We start from the raw sequence: 23,738 nt of genomic DNA, 5'->3' as shown, positions 1-23,738 counted from the left end.
CCTGACCTCAGGTGATCCACTTGCCTCAGCCTCCCGAACTGCTGGGATTACAGGCATGAGCTACTGTGCCTGGCACAAATAAAGAAAAATTTTAGGCTGGGTGCGGTGGCTCACCCCTGTAATCCTAGCACTTTGGGAGGCCAAGGCAGGTGGATCACCTGAGGTCGGGAGTTTGCAAACCAGCCTGACCAACATGGAGAAACCCTGTCTCTACTAAAAATACAAAATTAGCCAGGCGTGGTGGCGCATGCCTGTAATCTCAGCCACTTGGGAGGCTGAGGCAGGAGAATCGCTTGAACCTGAGAGGTGAAGGTTGCAGTGAACTGAGATTGCAACATTGCACTCTAGCATGGGCAACAAGAGCAAAACTCCGTCTCAAATAATAATAATAATAATAAAGAATTTAAAAAGAAAAGCCAAACAATTCTGATACTCCTATACACGTGTCCTGGAATAAACAATTAAGTAAATATATGGCAAATTATGGAAGCCAGGTTTCTCACAGTTGGGGTGGGAGTTTAGATAAACAAGGGAGGTGGCTAGAATGATCCATGTAGTAATGGATTAAAGTTGGAGACATCAGTATGAATTCATGCTTAGCTTAATATAGATATGGATGGTTATATATGGAAATACATGTTTGTGTATATACGTGGGTTAGTATACACACATATATTTCCTTGCTTTCTCAGATGTGAGGGTCCAGAAGCAATGATACCTCAAAAGCAACAAGCACACCTAGGGCCCAGATCTTGGATTCTAAAACCATTTGCCAATAAAAGAAAATAGGGGTCCTTGGAGAAATGGCTGATTGCAGGACTGTGGCAGGAAATACACGAAATGAGCCTGGAGCATTTTATAGTACCAGAAAGTAAGGTGACACTAAATAAAAACAAGGTTTTAATTAAAATAACAACGATGACAACAACACTGATGGGACTCTTATTTTTCTCCCTGGCTGAGGATTGACCGCCATCATGAATGACTTAGTAACTATCTGAACTAGGAAGTTCATGATCAACTGACTACATACCTCAGGAGGAACAAATGGTTATTGAGGTCCTTCACCCTGGGAAGACAACAGTACCTAAGGCAGAAATTCAGGAAAAACTAGCCAAAATGTATGAGACTATACTAGATGTCATCATCTTTGTTTGTTTTTGTTTGTCTTTATGAGATGGAGTCTCCGTCTGTCACCCAGGCTGGAGTGTAGTGGCGCAATCTCGGCTCACTGCAACCTCTGCCTCCTGGGTTCAAGTGATTATCCTGCCTCAGCCTCCCGAGTAGCTGGGATTACAGGTGCCTGCCACCACACCCGGCTAATTTTTGTAGTTTTAGCAGAGACAGGGGTTCACAATGTTGGCCAGGCTGGTCTCAAACTCCTGACCTCATGTGATCTGCCTGCCTCTGCCTCCCAAAGTGCTGGGATTACAGGCGTGAGCCACCACGCCTGGCCTCATCTTTGTATTGATTCAGAACTCATTTTGGTGGTGGCAAGACAACTGGCTTTGGCATGATTTATGATTCACTGGATTATGCAAAGAAAAATAAACCCAAATGGTGACTTCCAAGACATGGCCTGGATGAGAAGAAAAAGAACTCAAGAAAGCAATGAAAGGAACACAAGACCAGAATGAAGAAAGGGGGACTGCAAAGGACAGTGTTGGTGTGGCAAAAAGCCAAAGGAATAAAGATGCTACAATAACATCTGTGGCCACTGTGGATTTTTCACAAGATTTATAAACTAAAAACTTTTGTGTGCAAAAAAAAATGGATGGGGGTATGCTAAAGAGACACAGGAGCCAACGGAAAGAGCTCTCAAAGGCCAAAGCTAGAACGAAATTAGCTAGAAAATAAATATGAAGTATATTGGATTATAACCCAAAGTATAAATGTCCATGAGTCCATACTGATTAAATAAATGGTTGAATAATGGAGGAGTAGAGACAAATATCTCATATGAAAGAACTCCAGGCCGGGGATGGTGGCTCATGCCTGTAATTCCAGCACTTTGGGAGGCTGAGGTGGGTGGATCACGAGGTCAGGAGATCAAGACCATCCTGGCTAACACGGTGGTCTCTACTAAAAATACAAAAAATAAGCCGGGCGTGGTGGCGGGCACCTGTAGTCCCAGCTACTCGGGAGGCTGAGGCAGGAGAATGGCGTGAACCCGGGAGGCGGAGCTTGCAGTGAGCTAAGATCGCGCCACTGCACTCCAGCCTGGGCGACAGAGCGAGACTCCGTCTCGAAAAAAATAAAAAATAAAAATAAAGAGCCTAAGGACTAAGGATTTAATTAACCAAGCACCAACCCGTGCAGCCTCAGGAGACTGGTCCCGCAGAGCAGGTGTGTCCCTCTACCCCCCGCAAGCCGGGCCGCGTCTTCCTGGCTCTCCTGGCGCCGGCACCGAGCAGGGCGTGGACCTGAACTTATGTGACCCCACCCGGTCACAACCCGGGGTGAAGCTAAAGAAGGGAGCCGTCCGCCCACCCGAGGGGCGGTCCCAACACCCCAGTGGGGGACTGCTGCGCTCGGCCTCTGTGTTCGATCGGGAACCCAGGTCTCTTCCCTGCCAATAACAAAACCGCCGCGTCCCGGGCCTCCCTTCCGGAGCCGGAGTCGGCGGCCAAGCGCTGGTGGCGGAGCCTGGACAGTTAATTCCAACCGCCTCCGGGTGATTCCGGGGACAGGAGCGCCGGGAGCGCCGAGAGCTCCTCCCATTGGCCGCGGAGCCGGCTCGGCGCTGATTGGCTGAGGGCCTCGGTTGTGGCTCTCGAAGGCTCCCCATTGGCCCCGCGCTCCAGTGGCAGGAGCTTGGCGGCCTGGCCTCCGCAGGCTACCCGGGGTTGAAGCTGCTGCGAGCTCCGGTGGCTACCTGGGGACGCTCAGGGACGCTCATTCCTGGCCAGAGTCCTGACTTCTTTCTCGGATCCAGATCTCGTTGCTGGCTCGAGGAAATCACCGGCTCTTCTCCCGGATCCTTTTCTTCTCTCACTTGCTGGCTTTCTTCTTCCTGCCTCCCTGGCTTCCATCTCCCAACCCCGCAATTCCCTCCTCTACTGCCGTGCTCCCGTCGCCCGCCATCCTGAGCCATCCCACCTGCAACCTTCTGTCTTTTGCCCCTCCTTGACCTCAGAGAGTCCTGCCATAAGCTTCTCACCAGAATCTCCTAGATTTCTGTCTCTTCCCTGCTTGCCAGCTCTTGACTCCCAAATTCCAGCTGACGTTTGACCACTTGACGTTTGACCCTGACACCCTTGACTGCAAATCTAAATTCTTACCTTCTGCAACCTGTACTGCTGAAACAGGCCTTCCCCCTGTCTTCCAACCCCGCTTTCTGACACCCATTTTTACGTTCTTACTCTTGGGTCAGTTCCTGCTACAGCTATCCCACCATGGACTTCTTGATGAGTGGCCTGGCAGCCTGCGGGGCCTGTGTATTCACCAATCCCCTGGAGGTGGTGAAGACCAGGATGCAGTTGCAAGGAGAACTGCAGGCCCCTGGCACATACCAGCGGCACTACCGAAATGTCTTCCATGCCTTCATCACCATCGGCAAGGTGGATGGCCTTGCTGCCCTGCAGAAAGGCCTGGCCCCCGCCCTCTTATACCAGTTCCTGATGAATGGCATCCGACTGGGCACCTATGGGCTGGCTGAGGCTGGGGGCTACCTGCACACAGCCGAAGGCACCCACAGTCCTTCCCGCAGCGCAGCAGCTGGGGCCATGGCTGGGGTCATGGGAGCCTACTTGGGGAGCCCCATCTACATGGTAAGAAGAGGGGCTCTTGCCTGGGACCTTCAGGGCAGATCCTCGTTGTAGGATAGGAGCTGGTCTTTCCCAAGGGCATAGGTGGCAGGGTGCTGCCCCACTGCAAGCAGGGAGAGGCATCAGGAAAGTGCTGGTAGGCTTCGGAGTCTTCTGATCTGCCGTATACAAACCCATCTGATGGACACGATTGAATGTATTGATTAAGATTATGGGCTTTGTGGCCGCGTGCAGTGGTTCACACCTGTAATCCCAGCACTTTGGGGGGCCAAGGCGGGCGGATCACGAGGTCAGGAGATGGAGACCATCCTGGCTAACACAGTGAAACCCCATCTCTACTAAAAATACAAAAAATTAGCCGGGTGCGGTGGTGGGCGCCTGTAGTCCCAGCTACTCGGGAGGCTGAGGCAGGAGAATGGCATGAACCCGGGAGGCGGAGCTTGCAGCGAGCCGAGATCCGGTCACTGCACTCCAGCCTGGGCCACAGAGCAAGGCTCCGTCTCACAAAAAAAAAAAAAAAAAAAAAAAAAGATTATCGGCTTTGGAATCAGACTTTCTGGAACTAAAATCCTGGCTTTGAAAATTACTAGTTGTTGGCCGGGCGCGGTGGCTCACGCCAGTAATCCCAGCACTTTGGGAGGCCGAGGCGGGCGGATCACGAGGTCAGGAGATGGAGACCATCCTGGCTAACACGGTGAAACCCCGTCTCTACTAAAAATACAAAAAATTAGCCGGGCGTGGTGGTGGGCGCCTGTAGTCCCAGCTACTCCGGAGGCTGAGGCAGGAGAATGGCCTAAACCCAGGAGGCGGAGCTTGCAGTGAGCTGAGATCCGGCCACTGCACTCCAGCCTGGGCCACAGAGAGAGACTGCGTCTCAAAAAAAAAAAAAAAAAAAAAAAAGAAAGAAAATTACTAGTTGTTGAGCTTCAGTTGCCACATGTGTAAAATGGTGATAATTATAGTGCCCTTTCTGTGTGATTATTGGGAGGATCGAGGGAGACAAATGCGGTAGACATGAAAGCATTAGTGCGAATCCTGGCAGACAGTAAGCATTTGGTAGCATTTGTCTTTATTATTATGTGTTGATATTGAGGTTGGATTTGTGAAGGGGAGGATAAGGAATTTAACATACGTCTGAGAGTCTAGGGATCAGGAAGACCCTGGGCATCACAGAATTAACAATCTCAACATCTGCTCCTTTGAGTTATCTGGTATAGGTGAAGGGTCAAGAGCCTGAGGCCCAGAAAGGGGAAGTGACCCACTCAAGGTCACACAGCTGTTTATTGCTAGGACTAGGCCCTGCTTAGTGCTCCCAAGAGCAAAAGAGACTGGGAAGTAGTATGTCCTGTAGCAGAGGCAGTCTGGTCTCATTCTCAGGGTGTGAGTTTCAGGGACAGTGGTCTCTCCAAAGTCAGCTAGATACCTCTGTGGGGATTGGGGGCTAGAGAGCAAGTTTTGCCCAGAGTCTGATGGGGAGCCTGATAGAAGTGGTGGCTGGAGATCCAGTCTGGGAATGGGAGCTAGCATGAGAGGCTGGACACCAGGTCTTGCCTAACATGAACAGCCTCAGGAAATATTGCCATTCTCCAACAACTCCACCCCCCACTGCTAGCCCCAAGGGAAGGAGGATATGAAGGGGTTGGGGTGTCTTGCAGTGCTGGGAGATCCATCCCCCTGGGGCTGGAGCCTAGAGACAGAGTCTTTTTGTTAACCAGTTTGTTAAGTAGGAAGAACAATAATCAGAGTAAGAGGCTATTCATTGCTGAACACCCTAGAGGAAGTGTGAGGGGGTGAGACATTTGGTTCTGAGGTAGGAGGATGGCCACTGGGGCACAGGCTATGATATTCTCTTGTTCCCAGGTGAAGACACACCTGCAGGCACAGGCAGCCTCAGAAATTGCTGTAGGGCACCAGTATAAGCATCAGGTGAGGGTTCCCAAGTCTGCCAAAGTCCCTGACCGTCCTTTCTCTTTTCCCCTAGCTTTCTGCCTGCACCCAACAGATCCAATCCCAGCCACTGCTCTGCTCAACCCATTGGTTCTGTCCCATTTTGCCCCTGGAGTCTACCCAGACCCTCTTTACTCTTTTTTTAGATGGAGTCTCACTCTGTTGCCCAGGCTGAAGTGCATTGGCACAATCTCGGCTCACTGCAACCTCCGCTTCCCGGGTTCAAGCGATTCTCCTGCCTCAGCCTCCCGAGTAGCTGGGACTACAGGCGTGCACCATCACACCCAGCTAAATTTTTTTTGTTTTGTTTTGTTTTGTTGAGACAGAGTCTTGCTCTGTTGCCCAGGCTGGAGTGCAGTGGCGCGGTCTTGGCTCACTGCAACCTCCACCTCCCGGGTTCAAGTGATTCTCCTGCTGCAACCTCTTGAGTAGCTGGGATTACAGCCATGCGCCACCACGTCCAGCTAATTTTTGTATTTTTAGTAGAGATGGGGTTTCACCATGTTGGTCAGGCTGGTCTCGAACTCCTGAACTTGTGATCCACCCACCTCGGCCTCCCAAAGTGCTGGGATTACAGGCGTGAGCCACTGCACCCGGCAATTTTTGTATTTTTAATAGAGATGGGGTTTCACCATGTTGGCCAAGCTGGTCTCAAACTCATGACCTCAGGTGATTCACCCACCTGGGCCTCCCAAAGTGCTAGGATTACAGGCGTGAGCCACCGTGCCTGATGCCTCTTTCCAATATGTACTCCAGTTCCTCTAATTTTCTGCCCCTGTTTCTCCTGACCAGTGAATGGCCTCACTTGCATACATCCCGCCCCAGTTCTTGGGTACCCAGGGAGGGAACAATGGGGTGGCTAGACAACCAAGGGCCCACATTCTGGCTCTAAGCCCACATTGAACTGGTTGTCTGGACAAGAGGTTCCTATTAAGGACCCATCCTTGGCAGTGTTAGGATGGCAGCCCCTGATGCTGGGCTGTCTGAACCCCACCCCTGGTCTTCCCCACACTAGGGCACGTTTCAGGCGCTAACTGAGATTGGCCAGAAACATGGTCTGGTGGGATTATGGCGTGGGGCTCTGGGCGGCCTGCCCCGAGTTATCGTCGGTTCCTCCACCCAGCTGTGCACCTTCTCATCCACCAAGGACCTCCTGAGCCAGTGGGAGGTACTGCCTGGGAAATGGGTGGGTCTGTTTCTGGAAGGGGGGAAGGGGAGGGCAAGCTGCACTAGGCCCTGGAGGGGATGGTGCCCAACATTCACAGGTGAGGGAGTGGCAGGAGGGCTTGGAGGTCAACTCTTTAGACCCTTCCCACAGTTCTCTTGTCACTTCCTCCCAGAAGGGGTACCTGAGCCTTCAGGGTACCCTGGCCTTCCTCCTTCTCACTGTTTTTGCACTGTTATAACTGGTGCAGTGGAAGCTCCCCCAGTTACCAGCATCTGTGTCCCCAGGGCAGGGACTGTCCTGTCCTTGGGGTGGAATAGTTGGCTGGTTGACAACACTCTTCCTCTCTACCCCCTTAGATCTTTCCTCCCCAGAGCTGGAAGTTGGCGCTGGTGGCTGCCATGATGAGTGGCATTGCAGTTGTCTTGGCCATGGCACCCTTTGATGTGGCCTGCACAAGGCTCTACAACCAGCCCACAGATGCACAGGGCAAGGTAAGGAAGTGCTCTGGGATGCAGGCGGGAAGCAGGGGATGGGGAAGGCAGATTGCGGGTGCAGGTGGGATAGCCTGAAATGCAGCCTGTAGAGGTGCTGCCCCTGGTGGGCTCTGACAGACTCCTTCTCTGTGCTCTCCCTCCCTCTCTGACACACTCTCAGGGCCTCATGTACCGGGGGATACTGGACGCTCTGCTGCAGACAGCTCGGACCGAGGGCATTTTTGGCATGTACAAGGGTATAGGTGCCTCCTACTTCCGCCTCGGCCCCCACACAGTCCTCTCCCTCTTCTTCTGGGACCAGCTGCGCTCCCTCTACTACACAGACACTAAATAACAGCCGCTCTCCCAGTCTCCACCAAATGAGCACTTGTTGGCCACTTGTGCCTCCACCACTATGTCCTGGTGACTACTGATTAGGTGACCTTTCATCCATCCATGGGGGACAGCCAACCCCACTCCCCATCTGTTCTCAGGGTTGAATCACTACAAGAGATGAGTTTCCCTTCTTTCCTTGGGTGTTGCTTTAAACCTTCCCTACCCATTCCCTGGGTAACTCACACCCCTCTCTCAGGGCTGAACGAGTCATCCCAAAGTGTATTTCCTCCCTCTCACCACTGCCACTCTTGAGTCCCTCCTGCTCCCATGCACAGTTTTAAACTCCTCCCTCCAGAACCAAAGGGAATTGAGAGACCCAATTCCCAGGCGTCTGGGACCCAGGCGTCCTGTTAGATTCAAAGGCACAGAGATTATATTGATTATAAAGCAAGTTTATTCTGAAGAGGGATTGTCTTATGTTTATGCACAGGGAAGAAATAAGAGGAAACCCTCTTTTCAACCTCTTTTCCCCCTCACAGAACCGAGTCCCCAAGTTCTCAGCAACATCATGCAGTGCTTCAGCGCCTTTACTGGGGACCAAAGATGTTGGGATCATGAAGGGTCAGACTGGTCACCAGCTGTTCAAAGTCACCCAGGCTCCAGGGTGCAGGTGACAGATTTTCAGGGCCAAGAGATGACCTGTTGTCAGGGCTTGGGGTGGGGGAACAGATGGAGACAGAACATCATCCAGGCCTGAGGTTTGGAAATTGCCAATTCCTGTTCCCCAGAGGACCTGGGTATCAGTTACCCCAAACCTCTGGCCCACTCCCGCTTCCTTGGAGGATCCCACCAGTGAGTCTCCCTGTTCTGTCCCTCCCAGCCCGATTCTCCTGGGAACCCAGTCATGAGATACCCGCCCGTTCCTTCCTCCTTACGGGGGCTGATTGAAGGTGAGCAAGAGATCAGTCTGGTACTGGGGCAGCCTCAGCAAGGCCTGATGAAGTGTCACGTCCTTTGCTACCTAAGGGGATCAGAGTCAGGATGCTTACCTGGATCTCTGCGTCCCCGCTACCGCCCTTCCAGGACATTACACACTCTCGGGCCCTCACCTGCTGGTTTTCCTTAGCTATCTGCTGCTTGCCAGAGAGGACCCAGGCTTCTTGACAGCAGCCCCTCAGGGCCAGGTTCTCCAAACTGAGAGGCTGAACAGACTCCACATGGACAGCCCTAGCCCCCTGCACGCCACCAACATCCTCAAAATGGTACCTGGAGTAGGGAAGCGGGGTCAGGAAGGGACATCTCTGGTCGTCTCCCCGGGAGCATCTTTAAGTTGCAGGCCTGGCTCCCGGCCCGTGCGTGGTCTCACCGCCCGGATTAACCGTCGGCCGCGGGCCCCGCCCACTGGTCCGACCCCGCCCCTGCCATTGGCCAGCCGGGGGCCATTCCCTCACCGCGCAGCCGCTTCGCCCCGCACGTGGGCCTGCAGCTCGAGAAGTTCCACTATCAGGCTCTGGTCCGTCACGGGATGGCAGAAAACTTCTTGATTGTCCGGGACCGGTCGGAGGTCGCTGGAGTGAGGCGAGGCAGACCCTGGTTGACCCCGGTCTCTTCCCACAACCCACCCAGTCAGCCGCCCCTGGGCGTCCCGGCCTTCTCACCTTACGTCAATGGCCCCCATGGGGAGGATGGCGGAAAAGGCGCCCCCGAACAGCGGGCAGTCTGTCGTGGGCTCCATGGGTCTGAGGCTGGGTTATGGGCATTAGAAAGGTTTAAAAGAAGCCCACATTGGGTCACGTGGCATCGGCTCCCTGGGTTTCGCAGCTGCCACCGCCACCCGGGTCTGGCTTAGCTCCCGGATCCTTTAAGATTTGGCTCCGCCCTGCGCTCTCGCTGGCCAATCGGCGCCAAGACCCTGGGGGCGGGGGTCAGCGGCTTTGCTCCGGAAGCCGCTCTCTTAGGAGGGCGCCTGGCGGGACGGTGGGGTCTGCCTTGGGGTTGGACTTAGGGTTAGGGTCTGTGTCGCCCCCGGTGGTCACGAGCATGCTCCCGCCAGCCTCCTCTTGATTGATTGATTGATTGATTGATTGACAGGTCTCGCTGTGTCGCCCAGGCTGTAATGCAGTGGCGCGATCACGGCTCACTGCAGTCTCCACCTCCAGGACTCAAGTGATACTCCTGCCTCAGCCTCTTGAGTGGCTCCTGCTCCCGCCACCACGCCCAGCTAAATTTTTAATTACTTGTAGAAATGGGGCGGGGTGGGGAGTGTCTCCCCATCTTGCCCAGGCTGGCCTCAAATTCCTGGACTCAAGCGATCCTCCCGCCTCGGCTCCCTAAGTGCTGGAATTACAGGCGAGAGCCACAGCGCCTGGCCTCCTCGTCCTTTTCAAGTGGTCACACCTTCCAAGAAAGTCGCCTGAGACCCTCCTGAGGGGCAGGTGCTCGTCAAAGGGGCCCACGTCTAGGTAGGGTCTCTTGAGTCAGGAAAGTATAGTTTCACGGTGTTCTGGGCCTCTGAACGACGAATGGGCTGCCACCCAGACCGCTAATTCATAGATCTGCTGCTGGGAATTAGGGGAACAATGCGTCCAGGTTAGGATTCAGGTCTCACACCTTCCTGAAAGTGAGAGCCATCCTGGGTATTAGAAATCTAATTCCTCTCAACTATTTGCCTTGGGAATGCTCCCAGGCAGGTGCAACCCCACCCCCAGCTCCGCACACCTGGACAGAAGCACAGATTAAACCCTCTTTTGTTTGTCTTTTACAGATTTGTTGTGTTCTTTAAGTTTTAACTTCACTATATCATTTCAGTTCATTTCTCTATTCATCTTTGATCCCCAGCACCTGGCACGGTGTTTAGAGCATAACAGACCTGATATATATTGGGTTTTTTTGTTTTGTTTTGTTTTTGAGATGGAGTTTCACTCTTGTTGCCCAGGCTGGAGTGCAATGGCATGATCTTGGCTCACTGCAACCTCCGCCTCCTGGGTTCAAGCTGTTCTCCTGCCCCAGCCTCCCAAGTAGCTGGATTACAGGCATGCACCACCACACCCAGCTAATTTTGTATTTTTAGTAGAGATGGAGTTTCTCCATGTTGGTCAGGTGAGTCTTGAACTTCCGACCTCAGGTGATCCGCCTGCCTCGGCCTCCCAAAGTGCTGGGATTATTACAGGCGTGAGCCACCGTGCCCAGCCCAGACCTAATATATATTGTTAAGTGATTGAATAAACTCAATGCAAATGTCTGGAACCCAGGAGATAACCCATACCCTCATGGATTCTAGATGTCACCTACTTCCCAGCCAAGAATTGGGCAAGAGGACTCTGATCTTGAGGCCATTCCACAGGGTTCCAAGTGCTGACCATACCTCTGGACCCTAATGACTTAGTGAAATGAAGCCAAAGGGTGCATATTTATTGGTCTCTTACCTTGCCAGGCCCTATGTGAAGGGCTGGAGATACAAAGACATTTAGGACACAGCCCCTGATGCCTCACTGAAGGAACAGTGGAGCACACTTTGAGTCTTTTTTTTTTTTTTTTTTTTTTGAGAGGCAGTCTCACTGTTGCCAAGACTAGACTGTAGTGGTGCAGTCATAGCTCACTGCAGCCTCAACCTTGTGGGCTCAAGCCGTCCTCCTGCCTCAGCCTCCTGAGTAGCTGGGACTACAGGCATGCACCACCATGCTCCGGTCATTTTTGTGTGTGTGTGTGTTTTTTTTTTTTAGGGATGGAGTCTCACTGTGTTGCCCAGGCTGGTCTCGGACTTCTGGTCTCAAGTGATCCTCCTGCCTTGGCCTCCCAAAGTGATGGGATTATAGGCATGCGCCACCATGCCTGGCCCATACTTTGAATCTTAAAGTTTGACTCAGAATTCAGTAGGACATCCTAGGGGTATTCTAGCTGGGAGAACATCAGGAGCAAAAACTTGGAGATGAGAGGGCATATTTTGGAGAAAGCAAGTGTATCTGTTTGGCAAGGGAGGGTAGGATGGGAATGGGTGGCAGGGAGCTGCAAACACGGTCAGGTGTGCAGGGTTTTTGTAGCGCACACTAAGGAGCTTGACTCCTCATTTCTTACTATAGCCATCAGACTCCTCTCTGAGTCTCATTTCCTCATCTCTAAAATGCTGTTGGGGGGCCAGGCGCCGTGGCTCACACCTGTAATCCCAGCATTTTGGGAGGCCAAGGCGGGCGGATCACTTGTGATCACGAGTTCGAGACTAGCCTGGCCAACATAATGAAACCCCATCTCTACTAAAAACACAAAAATGAGCCAAGCGTGGTGGCGGGCACCTGTAATCCCAGTTACTAGGGAGGCTAAGGCAGGAGAATTGCTTGAACCCAGGAGGTGGAGGCTGCGGTGAGCCAAGATTGCGCCACTGTACTCCAGCCTGGGCGACAGAGCAAGACTCCGTCTCAAAAATGAAATAAAATGCTGTTAGGAAGAAACGAGATATGGGCCAGGTGCAGTGGCTCATGCCTGTAATCCCAGCACTTTGGGAGGCCCAGGTGGGTGGATCACCTGAGATCAGGAGTTCCAGACCAGCCTGGCCAACATGGTCAAACCCTGTCTCTAGTAAACATACAAAAAAAAAAAAAAAAAAACAAAGGAAGAAATCAGATATGGATGTAGTTGAGTCTGACCTATTTCTGGGTAAAGAGAGTAGAATAAGTTTGCTGTATGAGGAATTTGACAGAGCGGGGGCGTTACAGGCTCTAGAGGGAAAGAAGGAGCCCAGCCATGGGAAACAAAAGGAGCCAGGTCAGAGGAGTTCACCCCATGATGCTTCTCTGGGATAATGAGTGGCAGACCTCTCTGTCCCTCTCTCTTCCTTGCTGCCAGCCTGCTCTCCAGCTCCATTCCCCACCAGGGGCAATACTGGCTCTGGCTGCTTTGGGAGCAGTCAAGCAGGTAGAGTCCTTGGAAAGGGACCTACAGGGACATAGAAGTTAACAGGGTGCCTGCACCAGGCATAAGGGGGTGTGGAGGCCTGTTACATGGGCCCAGAGGAGGTCACGCTAGGTCAGGAAGGCTGAGAAAAAAGCCCCCTCAACTTCCTCATTTTGGGTGTCTGGCCTGTCTCTGTTCTACCATGAGCCCTGCGCAGCTGGGGACCCCTGGCCCTCCACAATTCTGTGGGCTCTTGGGAGCTGCTCAGCCGGACCTCCTCTGAATGAATGGGGTGGAAGGCCACCCTCACTTGGCAAATCCCCACGCTTGGCTCCACTTCCCCTTCTCCCTTTACTTTTTTTTTGTGTGCCTGTCAATTCTGCTGGCCCTGCCACCTGTCGACTCCCTCAAGTGTTCAAATTCCAACTTCCCAAGGGACAGGATCCAATTGGGTCGATTAGTTGTTATTCAATCTGAAAGTACCTATTTGGCCAGCTCTCCTGCCTGGCCACTCCTCAGGCCACCACCCAAACACAAGGGAGATCTCTGGTCCAGCTGGCTGTTGCTAGGATGATAAGTATCAGGGGACAAATCTCAGTAGAGAGATGGCCAGCAGCCACTTTTCTCAGGCGACTGTGAGGGTATGGCTGGCTCTCAGCCCACTGGTTGCAAGTAGGCCTGCAACTGATTGATTCTCTACACCTGGGACATTCACTTATCCAATGCCCTGCATGCAGTTGATGCAGTTGTTTGCTTTGGGGACAAGAGTCCCAGAGACTCTCCCCTTTAGGGCACCAAGAGATGGACTCAGATCAGAGAGACAACACCACACCCAAAGTCAAGCATTCCTTTGAGAAGAGTTAGGACAATGAATATTTCTATTAAGCAGGGGTTTTCATCCTTTTTTCTACTGTGGACTGCTTTGGCAGTTTTGTGAAGCCCATGATCCCCTATTCGGTGTAATGTTATTATTATTTTTATTTCTTCTGTGTTTTTGAGACAGGGTCTTATTCTGTCACCCAGGCTGGAGTGCAGTGGCATGATAACAGCTCACTGCAGCCTCAACCTCCTGGGCTTAAGCCATCCTCCCACCTTGGACTCTCAGAGATTACAGGCATGGGCCAGGTGCGGTGGCTCACGCCTGTAATCCTAGCACTTTGAGAGGCCTAGGTGGGCAGATTGCTTGAGCTCAGGAGTTTGAGACCAGCCTGGAAAACAAAGTGAGACTCTGTCTCTATTACCAAAAAAAAAAAAAAAAAATTAGCCAGGCATGGTGGCATATGCCTGTAGTGCCAGCTACTTGGGAGGCCAAGGTGGGAGGATGACTTGAGCCTGGGAGGCAGAGGTTGTAATGAGCCAAGATCACGCCATTGCACTCCAGCCTGGTCAACAGAGCCAGACTGTTTCTCAAAAAATAAAAAAGAAAATTAAACCCAGATATTTGATAGAGTACAAGTCTACTTCTTTGTTATCATATTAACTAGATCTAGCAGCAGTCTCTAATAAACGCAATAAAAAACTAGCAATGCATACAAATTATGGTTCAAGATATCCACAGCCATTCTAAAGTAAGCATATCTGTAACTGCTATTAAGATGAAACCACAGATACTGCTAATACTACTGTGGTTTGTTACCTAAATTCACAGTGAAAGGAAATGCTAAATTTCAGTTAAAAGGTTGCTGAAAACATGGCTGTACGCAGTGGCTCACCCCTGTGATCCTAACACCGTAGGAGGCCCAGGAGGGAGGACTGCTTGAGCCCAGAAGTTCGAGACTAGGCTGCGCAACATGGCAGAACACCAACTCTACCAAAAAAATACAAAAATTAGCTGGGCATAGTGACTCGCACCTCCCAGCTACTGGGGAGGCTGAGGCGGGAGGATTGCTTCAGCCTGGGAGCTTGAGGCTGCAGTGAGTCGACATCATGCCACTGCACTCCAGCCTGTGTGACAGAGGGAGACCCTGTCTCAAAAAAAAAAAAAAAGCCAGGAGTGGTGGTACACACCTGTAGTATCAGCTACTTGGGAGGCTGAGGTGGGAGGATGGCTTGAGCCGGGAGGTTGAGGCTGCGGTGAGCCGAGATGCCACTGCACTCTAGCCTGGGTGACAGAGGGAGACCCTGTCTCAAAATATCATACATATTGAAAATAAAGATGGGCTGGGTGCAGCGGCTCAAGCCTGTAATCCCAGCATTTTGGGAGGCTGAGGCAGGTGGATCACTTGAGGTCAGGAGTTTGAGACCAGCCTGACCAACATGGCGAAACCCTGTCTCAACTAAAAATACAAAATTAGCCGGGTATGGTGGCGCACACCTGTAATCGCAGCTACCTGGGAGGCTGAGGCAGGAGAATCACTTGAACCGAGAGGCAGAGTTTACAGTGAGCCAAGATCACGCCATTGCACTCCAGCCTGGGCAACAAGAGCTAAACTCCGTCTCAAAAAAAAAAAAAAAGAAAGGAAAAAGAAAGATGAAATTTTTATCCAAGCTCATTGACTAAAGACTAAGAAACCCAGCTATGAAGTATTTTGTGTATTTAGCCCTGTACTAGGCTTTAGGAGAGGGTCTAAAAGTGAGTAAAACATGGCCCTTCTTTCTGGGCCTTCAGCCTGAACAGGAAGAGCTAGGGCGTGCTACAGTTCATATCCTGTAATGAGATCTAGTTTGTGCCCCTGCTTAGTCCCCGGCTGAGAAACCTGCCTTGGGGAGATGCTTAGGATTGTCTGGCAATCAGTGGTAGCCACAGTAGATACACAATACACAAAGGCCTGCTATAACGAAGTTAGTGTCTGAGGAAGACCAGTGTGTCCTCGTGTTTGGAGCAATTCTATACCTGTCACTCAGTCCTTTCCCTGCAACTTTTCAGCCCCATATCCCATCATTTTCCCCTTATAGTCTTTTTTTTTTTCTTTTATGTTTTGAGACGGAGTCTCGCTCTGTCGCCCAGGCTGGAGTGCAGTGGCATGATCTTGGCTCACTGCAACCTCCACCTCCCGGGTTCAAGTGATTTTCCTGCCTCAGCCTCCCGAGTAGCTGGGATTACTGGCATGTGCCACCACTCCTGGCTAATTTTTGTATTTTTAGTAGAGATGGGGTTTCACCATGTTGGCCAGGTTGGTCTCCAACTCCTGACCTCAGATGATCCACCTGCCTTAGCCTCCCAAAGTGCTGGGATTACAGGTGTGAGCCACTGCGCCCTGCCGTTTTCCCCTTATAGTCTGTTTCTCCTTATAGACACTGAACTTTCTTCAATCCCTTGACTGAGTCAACCTCTTTCATGCCTCTGGGCATTTGCACATGTGATGCCCTCTGCCTAGAACTTTCTTCCCCCCTTCTTCCCTAGCTAGCTCATCCTCAGATCTCCAGAAAACATTTGTGGATTAACTGCTGGCTCCTGCTGTGCTGCTGTGCTCCTGTCACCACTGCAGGCGCCTCACTGTATAACACACTAAGCACCAGGAGAGAGGGGTCCATGTCTGTCTTTTCACCATCAACTTTCCACTGACTTGTACAGGGCCTGGCCTGTATTTATTGGATGGCAGTTAAGAGATAGGTTATTTACCAGTTAGGCCCTTTTAAAAGATGTTGTACAATAAAGAACTTGACTGGGCCAGGCGTAGTGGCTCAGCCTGTAATCCCAACACTTTGGGAGGTTAAGGTGGGAGGATCACTTGAGCCCAGGAATTCGAGACCAGCCTGGGCAATGTAGCCAGACCCCATCTCAACCAAAAATTTAAATAATTAGCTGGGCATGGTGGTATGCACACCTGTAGTCCCAGGGAAGCTGAAGCAGGAGGATCGCTTGAGTCCAGGAGTTTGAGGTTGCAGTGAACTATGATTACACCACTACACTCCAGCCTGGATGACAGAACAAGACTCCATCTCTTTTCTTTCTCTTTTTTTTTGAGACGGAGTTTTGCTCTTGTTGCCCAGGCTGGAGTGCAATGGCACAATCTCAGCTCACCACAACCTCCGCCTCCCAAGTTCAAGCGATTCTCCTGCCTCAGCCTCCTGAGTACCTGGAATTACAGGCATGCACCACCACGCCTAGCTAATTTTTTTTTAGTTTTAGTAGAGACGGGGTTTCTCCATGTTGGTCAAGCTGATCTTGAACTCCCAACCTCAGGTGATTCGCCTGCCTCAGCCTCCCGAGTAGCTGGGATTACAGGCATGCACCACCATGCCTGGCAAATTTTGTATTTTTAGTAGAGACGGGGTTTCTCCACGTTGAGCCTGGTCTCGAACTCCTGACCTCAGGTGATCCGCCCGCCTCGGCCTCCCAAAGTGCTGGGATTACAGGCGTGAGCCACCGCGCCCGGCCTAATTTTTGTATTTTTAGTAGAGATGGGGTTTTGCCATGTTGTCCAAGCTGGTCTTGAACTCCTGACCTCAGGTGATCTGCTTGCCTCGGCCTGTCAAAATGCTGGGATTACAGGCGTGAGCCACCGTGCCTGGACACCAATGCATATTCTTTATAATAAAACCATAATGCCACAATCATAAGTATAGTGCTTCTCTGAGTTCTGTGAGTCCTTCTGGTGAATTATTGAGCCTGTGGGGATTGTGGGAACTTCTGAACATAAAGCCAGTCAGGCAAAGTGTGGCTGACTTGGGGACGCCTGAGATTTGTGACTAGTGTCTGAAATGAGGGGAGTCTTGTGGAAGACTCAGACCTTTACTTGAGGGATCTGACACTAACTCTGGGTGGTCAGCACCAGACTTGTATAGTGTGTGTGGAGGGATGAGAGTCTGTGCTAAGCTGTTACAGTTAGGAGAGGGAGAGATGAAGCCAGGATGAGCAATGCAGAAGGAAAACAATAATATGGGACAATGCACAAGGTGGAGGGGAAAAATGTAGAGCAGGTTCCAAGATGGAAGCCTGGTCAAGAAGAATGGAGACACCAGCCGGGTGGCTTACGCCTGTAATCCCAGCACTTTGGGAGGCTGAGGCAGGCGGATCACGAGGTCGGGAGTTCAAGACCAATATGGTGAAACCCCGTCTCTACTAAAAATACAAAAATGAGCCAGGTGTGGTGGCGCACACCTGTAATCCCAGCTACTCAAGAGGCTGAGACAGGAGAATCACTTGAACCCGGGAGGCGGAGGTTGCAGTGAGCTGAGATCATGCCACTGCACTCCAGCCTGGGCAACCAAACAAGACTCTGCCTCAAAAAAAAAAAAAAAAAAAAAAAAAAAAAGAATGGAGACACCAATGACAGAAAGACAGAGTTGGAGGGTTTGGGTTGTAAGTAGGGCAAAGAGGAAAGAAGGCCTCTCTTCTTTGCTGCTGCTAAGTCACGAGATTGGGCACTTTATCCTCTGTCCCCTAGTTCCCTACAATGGAGTCCAATTCCTCTGATTCTGTCATGCATCCCTTTTCAGCATAAGATCATCAGTGCCAGTGCAGCGGGGACCACCATCCATATGCCAGTGCTCCGTACATTTCTCCATAAGGACTCTGTGCCTGGAGCCGGCTAACAGCACATGAACCCACTGCTCTCCCAACCAGGAACAAGGGACGTATTTTTCCAACTAGATTCTGGCAACCTTTAGTTTTGACTTCTCCACAGACACACGCCCTCCTGCATCTCACTGCTGTCTCTCAACACATATTCCAGAAGTGGGAGGAGGAGGCAACTTGGACACTGTCAAACGGGAGAGGTGGTGTGTGGTGATGGATAGCAACCCTGGTGGCCTGTCCTGAGTCTGATGGAGAGCCGAGGCAGGGCTCCCATCACAGCTCTTCAGAATCCTATGGGCCTCCTGCGGAGACAGAGGCACAACAGGCACAAGGGAAGGAGGACTTTCCACATCTACAACCAGTCTATGCAAACCTACCCAAAGGCCAAGGGAGCTGAGAGGCTGAAGAAAGAGACTGAGGCCAGGCATGGTGGCTCACGCCTATAATCCCAGCACTTTGGGAGGCCAAGGCTGGCAGATTACCTGAAGTCAGGAGTTCAAGACCAGCCTGGCCAACATGGTGAAACCCCATCTCTACTAAAAATACAAAAGTAGCCAGGTGTGGTGGTGTGCTCCTGTAGTCCCAGCTACTCGGGAGGCAGAAGAATCACTTGAACCCAGGAGGCAGAGGTGGCAGTGAGCTGAGAGAGTGCCACCACTACACTCCAACCTGGGTGACAGAGCAAGACTCCATCTCAAAAAAAAAAAGAGGGAGACTGATGTATCCAGTTTCTCAGAAAGAAACATTTAATAGCAACTTAGAAACAGAAGCCAGGCAGCCGTCAGTCAGTTATCCCTGAGTCCCAGGGCTGATATACCTGATGGGAAAGGTACACATGCCTCAGTAGAAATGTGTGGCACCACTGAAGTCAACCCCTCAGGGAAAGGCGCAGAATGCTATGTGAATCTACCTAAGAGCAGGATTTAAGGTCACAGTAGATAAAGTGGCAATCTTAGAGGAGGCATTCCAGAACAGGGGTTAACCAGAGGACAACATGGCGGATCAGCATCCAAGATGGAGCAGCTTCATCCTTCACGACAATCCAGGCTGGGATCTCTGTGTCTGAAACCCAGTGGAACTGCCCCTTGTTTCTGCCCTTGGAACCTCTTAGAAGGTGCCATCCCTCTTAAGAGTCCATGTGGTCCCAGCTTCCAAAGCACCACATAATTTAGCTCTTTTCTTTCTTTTTTTTTTTTTGAGACACATAATTTAGCTTTTTTCTTTTTTTTTTTTTCACTCTTGTTGCTTAGGCTGGAATGCAATGGCTCCATCTCAGCTCACCACAACCTCTGCCTCCTGGGTTCAAGTGATTCTCCTGCCTCAGCCTTTCTGAGTAGCTGGGATTACAAGCATGTGCCACCATGCCCGGATAATTTTGTGTTTTTAGTAGAGACGAGGTTTCTCCATGTTGGTCAGGCTGGTTTCAAACTCCCGACCTCGGGTGATCCGCCTTCCTCGGCCTCCCAAAGTGCTGGGATTACAGGCATGAGCCACCGTACCCGGCCTAATTTAGCTCTTTCCATCTGCTTGATTTAGCCAAGGCCACTTCCCTGTAACTTTCCACAGGTGAGATGTTTGGGAGTGGGGAGGGCCGTTGTACTGCGTTTGGCAATGATCTAGGGGAGAGGAGTTGTGGTGAACAGGCCTGCTTCCTAATCTCTCTTGTTGCCTTGGATCGCCGGGCAGTGGGAAGCCGCTCAACTGGTTAGACTGTTGGGTTAGTCGTGGCCATTCCTTCTCAGCTTCCTCTTTTTCTGTCAACCCCTTCAGTGTTGGGCTACCAGGCCCTGCACACTCCCCCTAGATAACCTTACCCATCCACATACCAGTGCTTCCCAAATATTCATCTCCATCCCAGATCTCTTCTGACCACCTCCTGGATGCCTCCACCTACATGTCTCATTGACATTTCAAACTGAACACATCGTAAGCAAAGCACATCATCTTCCTCCCAGACATGTCCCTATCACAGGTAATGACATTATCTACCCAGTGGTTCAAGCAAGAAGCATGGGCATCATCACTGGCTCCTCTCTCCCCATCTCTCTTCCCCAACACCCAGTTTGTGGTGATTCCTCCCCCCACCCCCACCCCTAAGACAGAGTCTCGCTCTGTGGCCCAAGCTGGAGTGCAGTGGTGTGATCTCAGCTCACTGCAACCTCTGGCTCCTAGGTTCAAGCAATTCTCCTGCCTCAGCCTCCTGAGCAGCTGGGATTACAGGCGTGCACCACCACACCCCGCTAATTTTTATATTTTTAGTAGAGATGGAGTTTTGCCATGTTAGCCGGGCTGGTCTCGAACTCCTGACCTTGTGATCTGCCCACCTCAGCCTCCCAAAGTGCTGGGATTACAGGCGTGAGCCACCGCACCTGGCCATTCATGGTGATTCTATCTCCTAATAGCCCTGGAATCCTTCCACTTCTCGCCATTTCCACTGCCACTACCGTAGTCCGAGCTAGCACTGTTTCTGCCTGGAGACTGTGTAGCTTTCTCCGTGGACTCCCATGTTCTCTCCTGCCTCCCTCCTCTCAGAGTGATTTCTCAAAAATGCAGACCCGCTCATGTCTATCTGCTGTATAAACCCCTCCAAATGCCTTCTGTTGCTCTTAGAATCAAGTCCAGATTCCTGTTCTGTTAGCCCTTCGATTTTGCCTGTCCTGTTTCCCAGTTATATTATACTTGATGTTCCAGACAGACTTACTCACCTTTGTTTAGCTCCTTACCATGTCTCTTGCCTCTGAGGCTTTGCAAATATTGTTGTTTTTCTAGAGTGCCACTCACCTTCATGTAACAAACTGCTACTCGTCCTTCAGGTCTCAGCTCACTCCGAGAATCCTTCCCTGATCCCAAAAGTCTGGGCCACATCCCCTGCTATGAGCTCCACGGCACCCTGAGCTTCCCCTAAAAGGCACTGGATTGAAGTCACTTGTTCCAAGTCGATCTCCCTCATGTGTGTCCCTCAGGAGGAGGCCCTTGACAATGTTGTTCCCTGAGTGACAGTATGGGCAGGGCTGTTTGACAGTGTTTTGTCTCATTCTGTAGTCACAGGCTGCCCCTCCAGCCTGACCAGGCAGAGGGAGCTGCACAAAGCCCTTCCTGCTTGAGGGAGGATGGCCCAATGTCGCAGGCGTTCCTAGTGGGCTGCTCACATGGAAAGGTTTCCTGAAGCCCCACAAGATGCCAAGACCCAGGCTCCACTGCAGCAGGTCTCCGGTCTCTACCATCTGGCTGTTTGCCACCCCCAAGTGTCCAGTGACAGAAGGTTTGTTTGGTTTCCACCACCACAGGGTCTTACATACAGCAGGTGCTGGGAGCACGCTGCTAGCCAGGCCCCAGGATACTGACCACCCAGCTGCCGTGGGAGACATTCCTTCACCAGGCTCACCACTGACTGATGCCCACCCCTCTTCTTTCCAGTCTTTCTCCATTATCTATGTTCTAGTTTGAGCAGTGTCCCAGACACAGTTCAGAATGAAGTCCCTTGGTGGGCTGCCCTGTTGGAGAGCAGAGGGTGCCCTGGCGGGAAGCCTCTCTAAAACAGTTGGCCCCTACCAGGTGGTCCCATCTGGATGCTCTCACTCACACTCCTTCTCTGTGCTTAGCCCCTGCCTGCTGCCACCCCAGCCAGTAGTGCTCCTTCTAGCAACTGAGGATGATGGTAATGTGTGCTTAGTTCAGTGCTGTGTCTTTTTCTGTGCAACTGAAGGGCCCTGTTGGTTGCCAGGCAAATGTTAAACTAAGCGGAAAAAAAAAAAAAAGAAAAGAAAACATGTTAAACCAAGCAAGAAAAGAGGCTGGGCGCAGTGGCTCACACCTGTAATCTCAGCACTTTGGGAGGCCGAGGCGGGTGGATCACAAGGTCAAGAGATGGAAACCATCCTGGCCAACATGGTGAAACCCCGTCTCTACTAAAAATACAAAAATTAGCCAGGCGTGGTGGCCTGCGCCTGTAATCCCAGCTACTTGGGAGGCTGAGGCAGGAGAATTGCTTGAACCTGAGGGACTGAGGTTGCAGTGAGCCTAGATCGCGCCACTGCGTTCCACCCTGGGCAGCTGAGTGAGACTCCATCTCAAGAAAGAAAAGAGACTTACTGGTTCTCCCTGTCTTTCCACTTACACAGGGCCAGTCCCCTTCATTTGACCTGATAACAAGAACTCGTGACTTTAACCGGACAAATGAGGTAAAAAGGGGAAATGCTTGAGAGGATGTACAAAGTCCAAGCACCCATGAACCCAATCCACTAATTCACTCTTGTATTAAGGGAAAAAAATGTATGTCAATACTTACTAATTTTAACATTCATATGTATTAATTTGTTCAGCATATATTTATTGAGCACCTACTAGGTGCCAGGCACTGTGCTAGGTATTAGGACATGGTGGGGAGCAAAAATGGGTCTCCTATCCATGGAACTTACACACTAACAGGGAGACAGATCTTTGATCAAAGAAACAATTCAGGCCGGGCACAGTAGCTCACGCCCGTAATCCCAGCACTTTGGGAGGCCGAGGCGGGCAGATCACGGGGTCAGGAGTTCAAGACCATCCTGGTCAACATGGCGAAACTGTCTCTACTAAAAATATAAAAATTATTGCACCACTGCACTCCAGCCTGGGCGACAGAGACTCCCTCTCAAAAATAATAAAATAAAATAAAATAAATAAAAATATAAAAATTAGCCAGACATGGTGGCACGTGTCTGTAGTCCCAGCTACTCGGGAGGCTGAGGCAGGAGAATTGCTTGAACCCGGGAGGTGGAGGTTGTGGTGAGCTGAGATCACACTAGTGCACTACAGCCTGGGCAACAGAGCTAGACTCCATCTCTAAATAAATAAAAACAGTTCACAGTTCATTGATTGCAATGGTGAAAAATAAAGTACAACAGAGACTTGGGCTGAAAAGGGAGGTATGTGGTGCTACTGAAATAACCTCTCACAAAGGATTTGAGCAGCGCTATTGATCCAGCTGAAACCCAAAGGAAGGACTTGATCACTAGGTGTGTATGTTGTTGTAAATTGTTTTTGCTTTTAGACCTCAGGTTTAGAGAACTAAGGTCATCATGACCCTTGGTTCATGGCACATTGTATCATCAAAGGCCCACTTGGGCACTTTCTTATTAACTTTTCATCTCCATTTTTCCTTCCCATTCCCTGTTTCCCCATACGTGGTTAATGATGAACTTATGAGAGAACCTGCTCTGTCTGGCTTTCTCAGAGAAAGCAGGTAGGTTGGGAGTTTGCCAAATGGGTATGATGAAAAGGTCATAGCTCAAGTGAAGGGGCTTTGGAAAGGCTGTTACTGGAAGCTGGATAAGGAGGGAAGAAAAGGAGCAATGGATTGGGGTAAAGTAATTATTGCACTGGAGGTCCTAATTACTTTGAAATCTCGGAGTATTGTGGATAAAGAAGAAAGACGGAAGGAAAGGGCCAGGCATGGTGGCTCATGCCTGTCATCCCAGCACTTTGGGAGGCCAAGGTGGGTAGATCACTTGAGGTCAGGAGTTTGAGACCATCCTGGCCAACATGGTGAAACCCCATCTCTACTAAAAATACAAAAACTAGCCAGGTATGGTGGCACATGCCTGTAATCCCAGCTACTTGGGAGGCTGAGGCAGGAGAATCGCTTGAACCCAGGAGGTGGAGGTTGCAGTGAGCTGAGATCGCACCACTGCCCTCCAGTCTGGGCGACAGAGTGAGAC

General features: G+C 51.1%; 2 protein-coding genes across 4 annotated transcripts; one reads left to right on the top strand and one right to left on the bottom strand.

The window, feature by feature from the left end:
• Positions 1 to 2,367: 2,367 nt before the first annotated feature.
• On the top strand, positions 2,368 to 10,452 carry SLC25A35 (solute carrier family 25 member 35). Of its 2 annotated transcripts, XM_004058554.4 has the most exons (5): positions 2,791 to 3,770; positions 5,628 to 5,693; positions 6,730 to 6,882; positions 7,239 to 7,373; positions 7,537 to 10,452. In XM_004058554.4, exons 1-5 carry the CDS (start codon positions 3,396 to 3,398, stop codon positions 7,708 to 7,710), a joined length of 903 nt encoding a protein of 300 aa, XP_004058602.1. In that variant the 5' UTR covers positions 2,791 to 3,395; the 3' UTR covers positions 7,711 to 10,452. The 2 variants fall into 2 exon arrangements, with proteins under 2 accessions (XP_018869191.1, XP_004058602.1); XM_019013646.3 differs by lacking the exon at positions 5,628 to 5,693 and having other exon boundaries at positions 2,368 to 3,770.
• Positions 8,123 to 9,497, bottom strand: RANGRF (RAN guanine nucleotide release factor). 2 transcript variants are annotated; one of them, XM_004058552.4, is made up of 5 exons: positions 9,350 to 9,497; positions 9,143 to 9,259; positions 8,801 to 8,957; positions 8,627 to 8,712; positions 8,123 to 8,402 (listed from the first exon to the last, which is right to left on the bottom strand). In XM_004058552.4, the coding sequence occupies exons 1-5, from the start codon at positions 9,424 to 9,426 to the stop codon at positions 8,279 to 8,281; spliced, it is 561 nt and encodes a 186-aa protein (XP_004058600.1). In that variant the 5' UTR covers positions 9,427 to 9,497; the 3' UTR covers positions 8,123 to 8,278. The 2 variants fall into 2 exon arrangements, with proteins under 2 accessions (XP_004058600.1, XP_055223429.1); XM_055367454.2 differs by lacking the exon at positions 8,123 to 8,402 and adding an exon at positions 8,403 to 8,468.
• Positions 10,453 to 23,738: the final 13,286 nt, after the last annotated feature.

Source organism: Gorilla gorilla, chromosome 19 (genome assembly GCF_029281585.2).
Source record: "Gorilla gorilla gorilla isolate KB3781 chromosome 19, NHGRI_mGorGor1-v2.1_pri, whole genome shotgun sequence".
Taxonomy (NCBI): domain Eukaryota; kingdom Metazoa; phylum Chordata; class Mammalia; order Primates; family Hominidae; genus Gorilla; species Gorilla gorilla.
The sequence above is the reverse complement of the archived record's forward strand: the minus strand, read 5'-3'. Positions and strand labels throughout refer to the sequence as shown.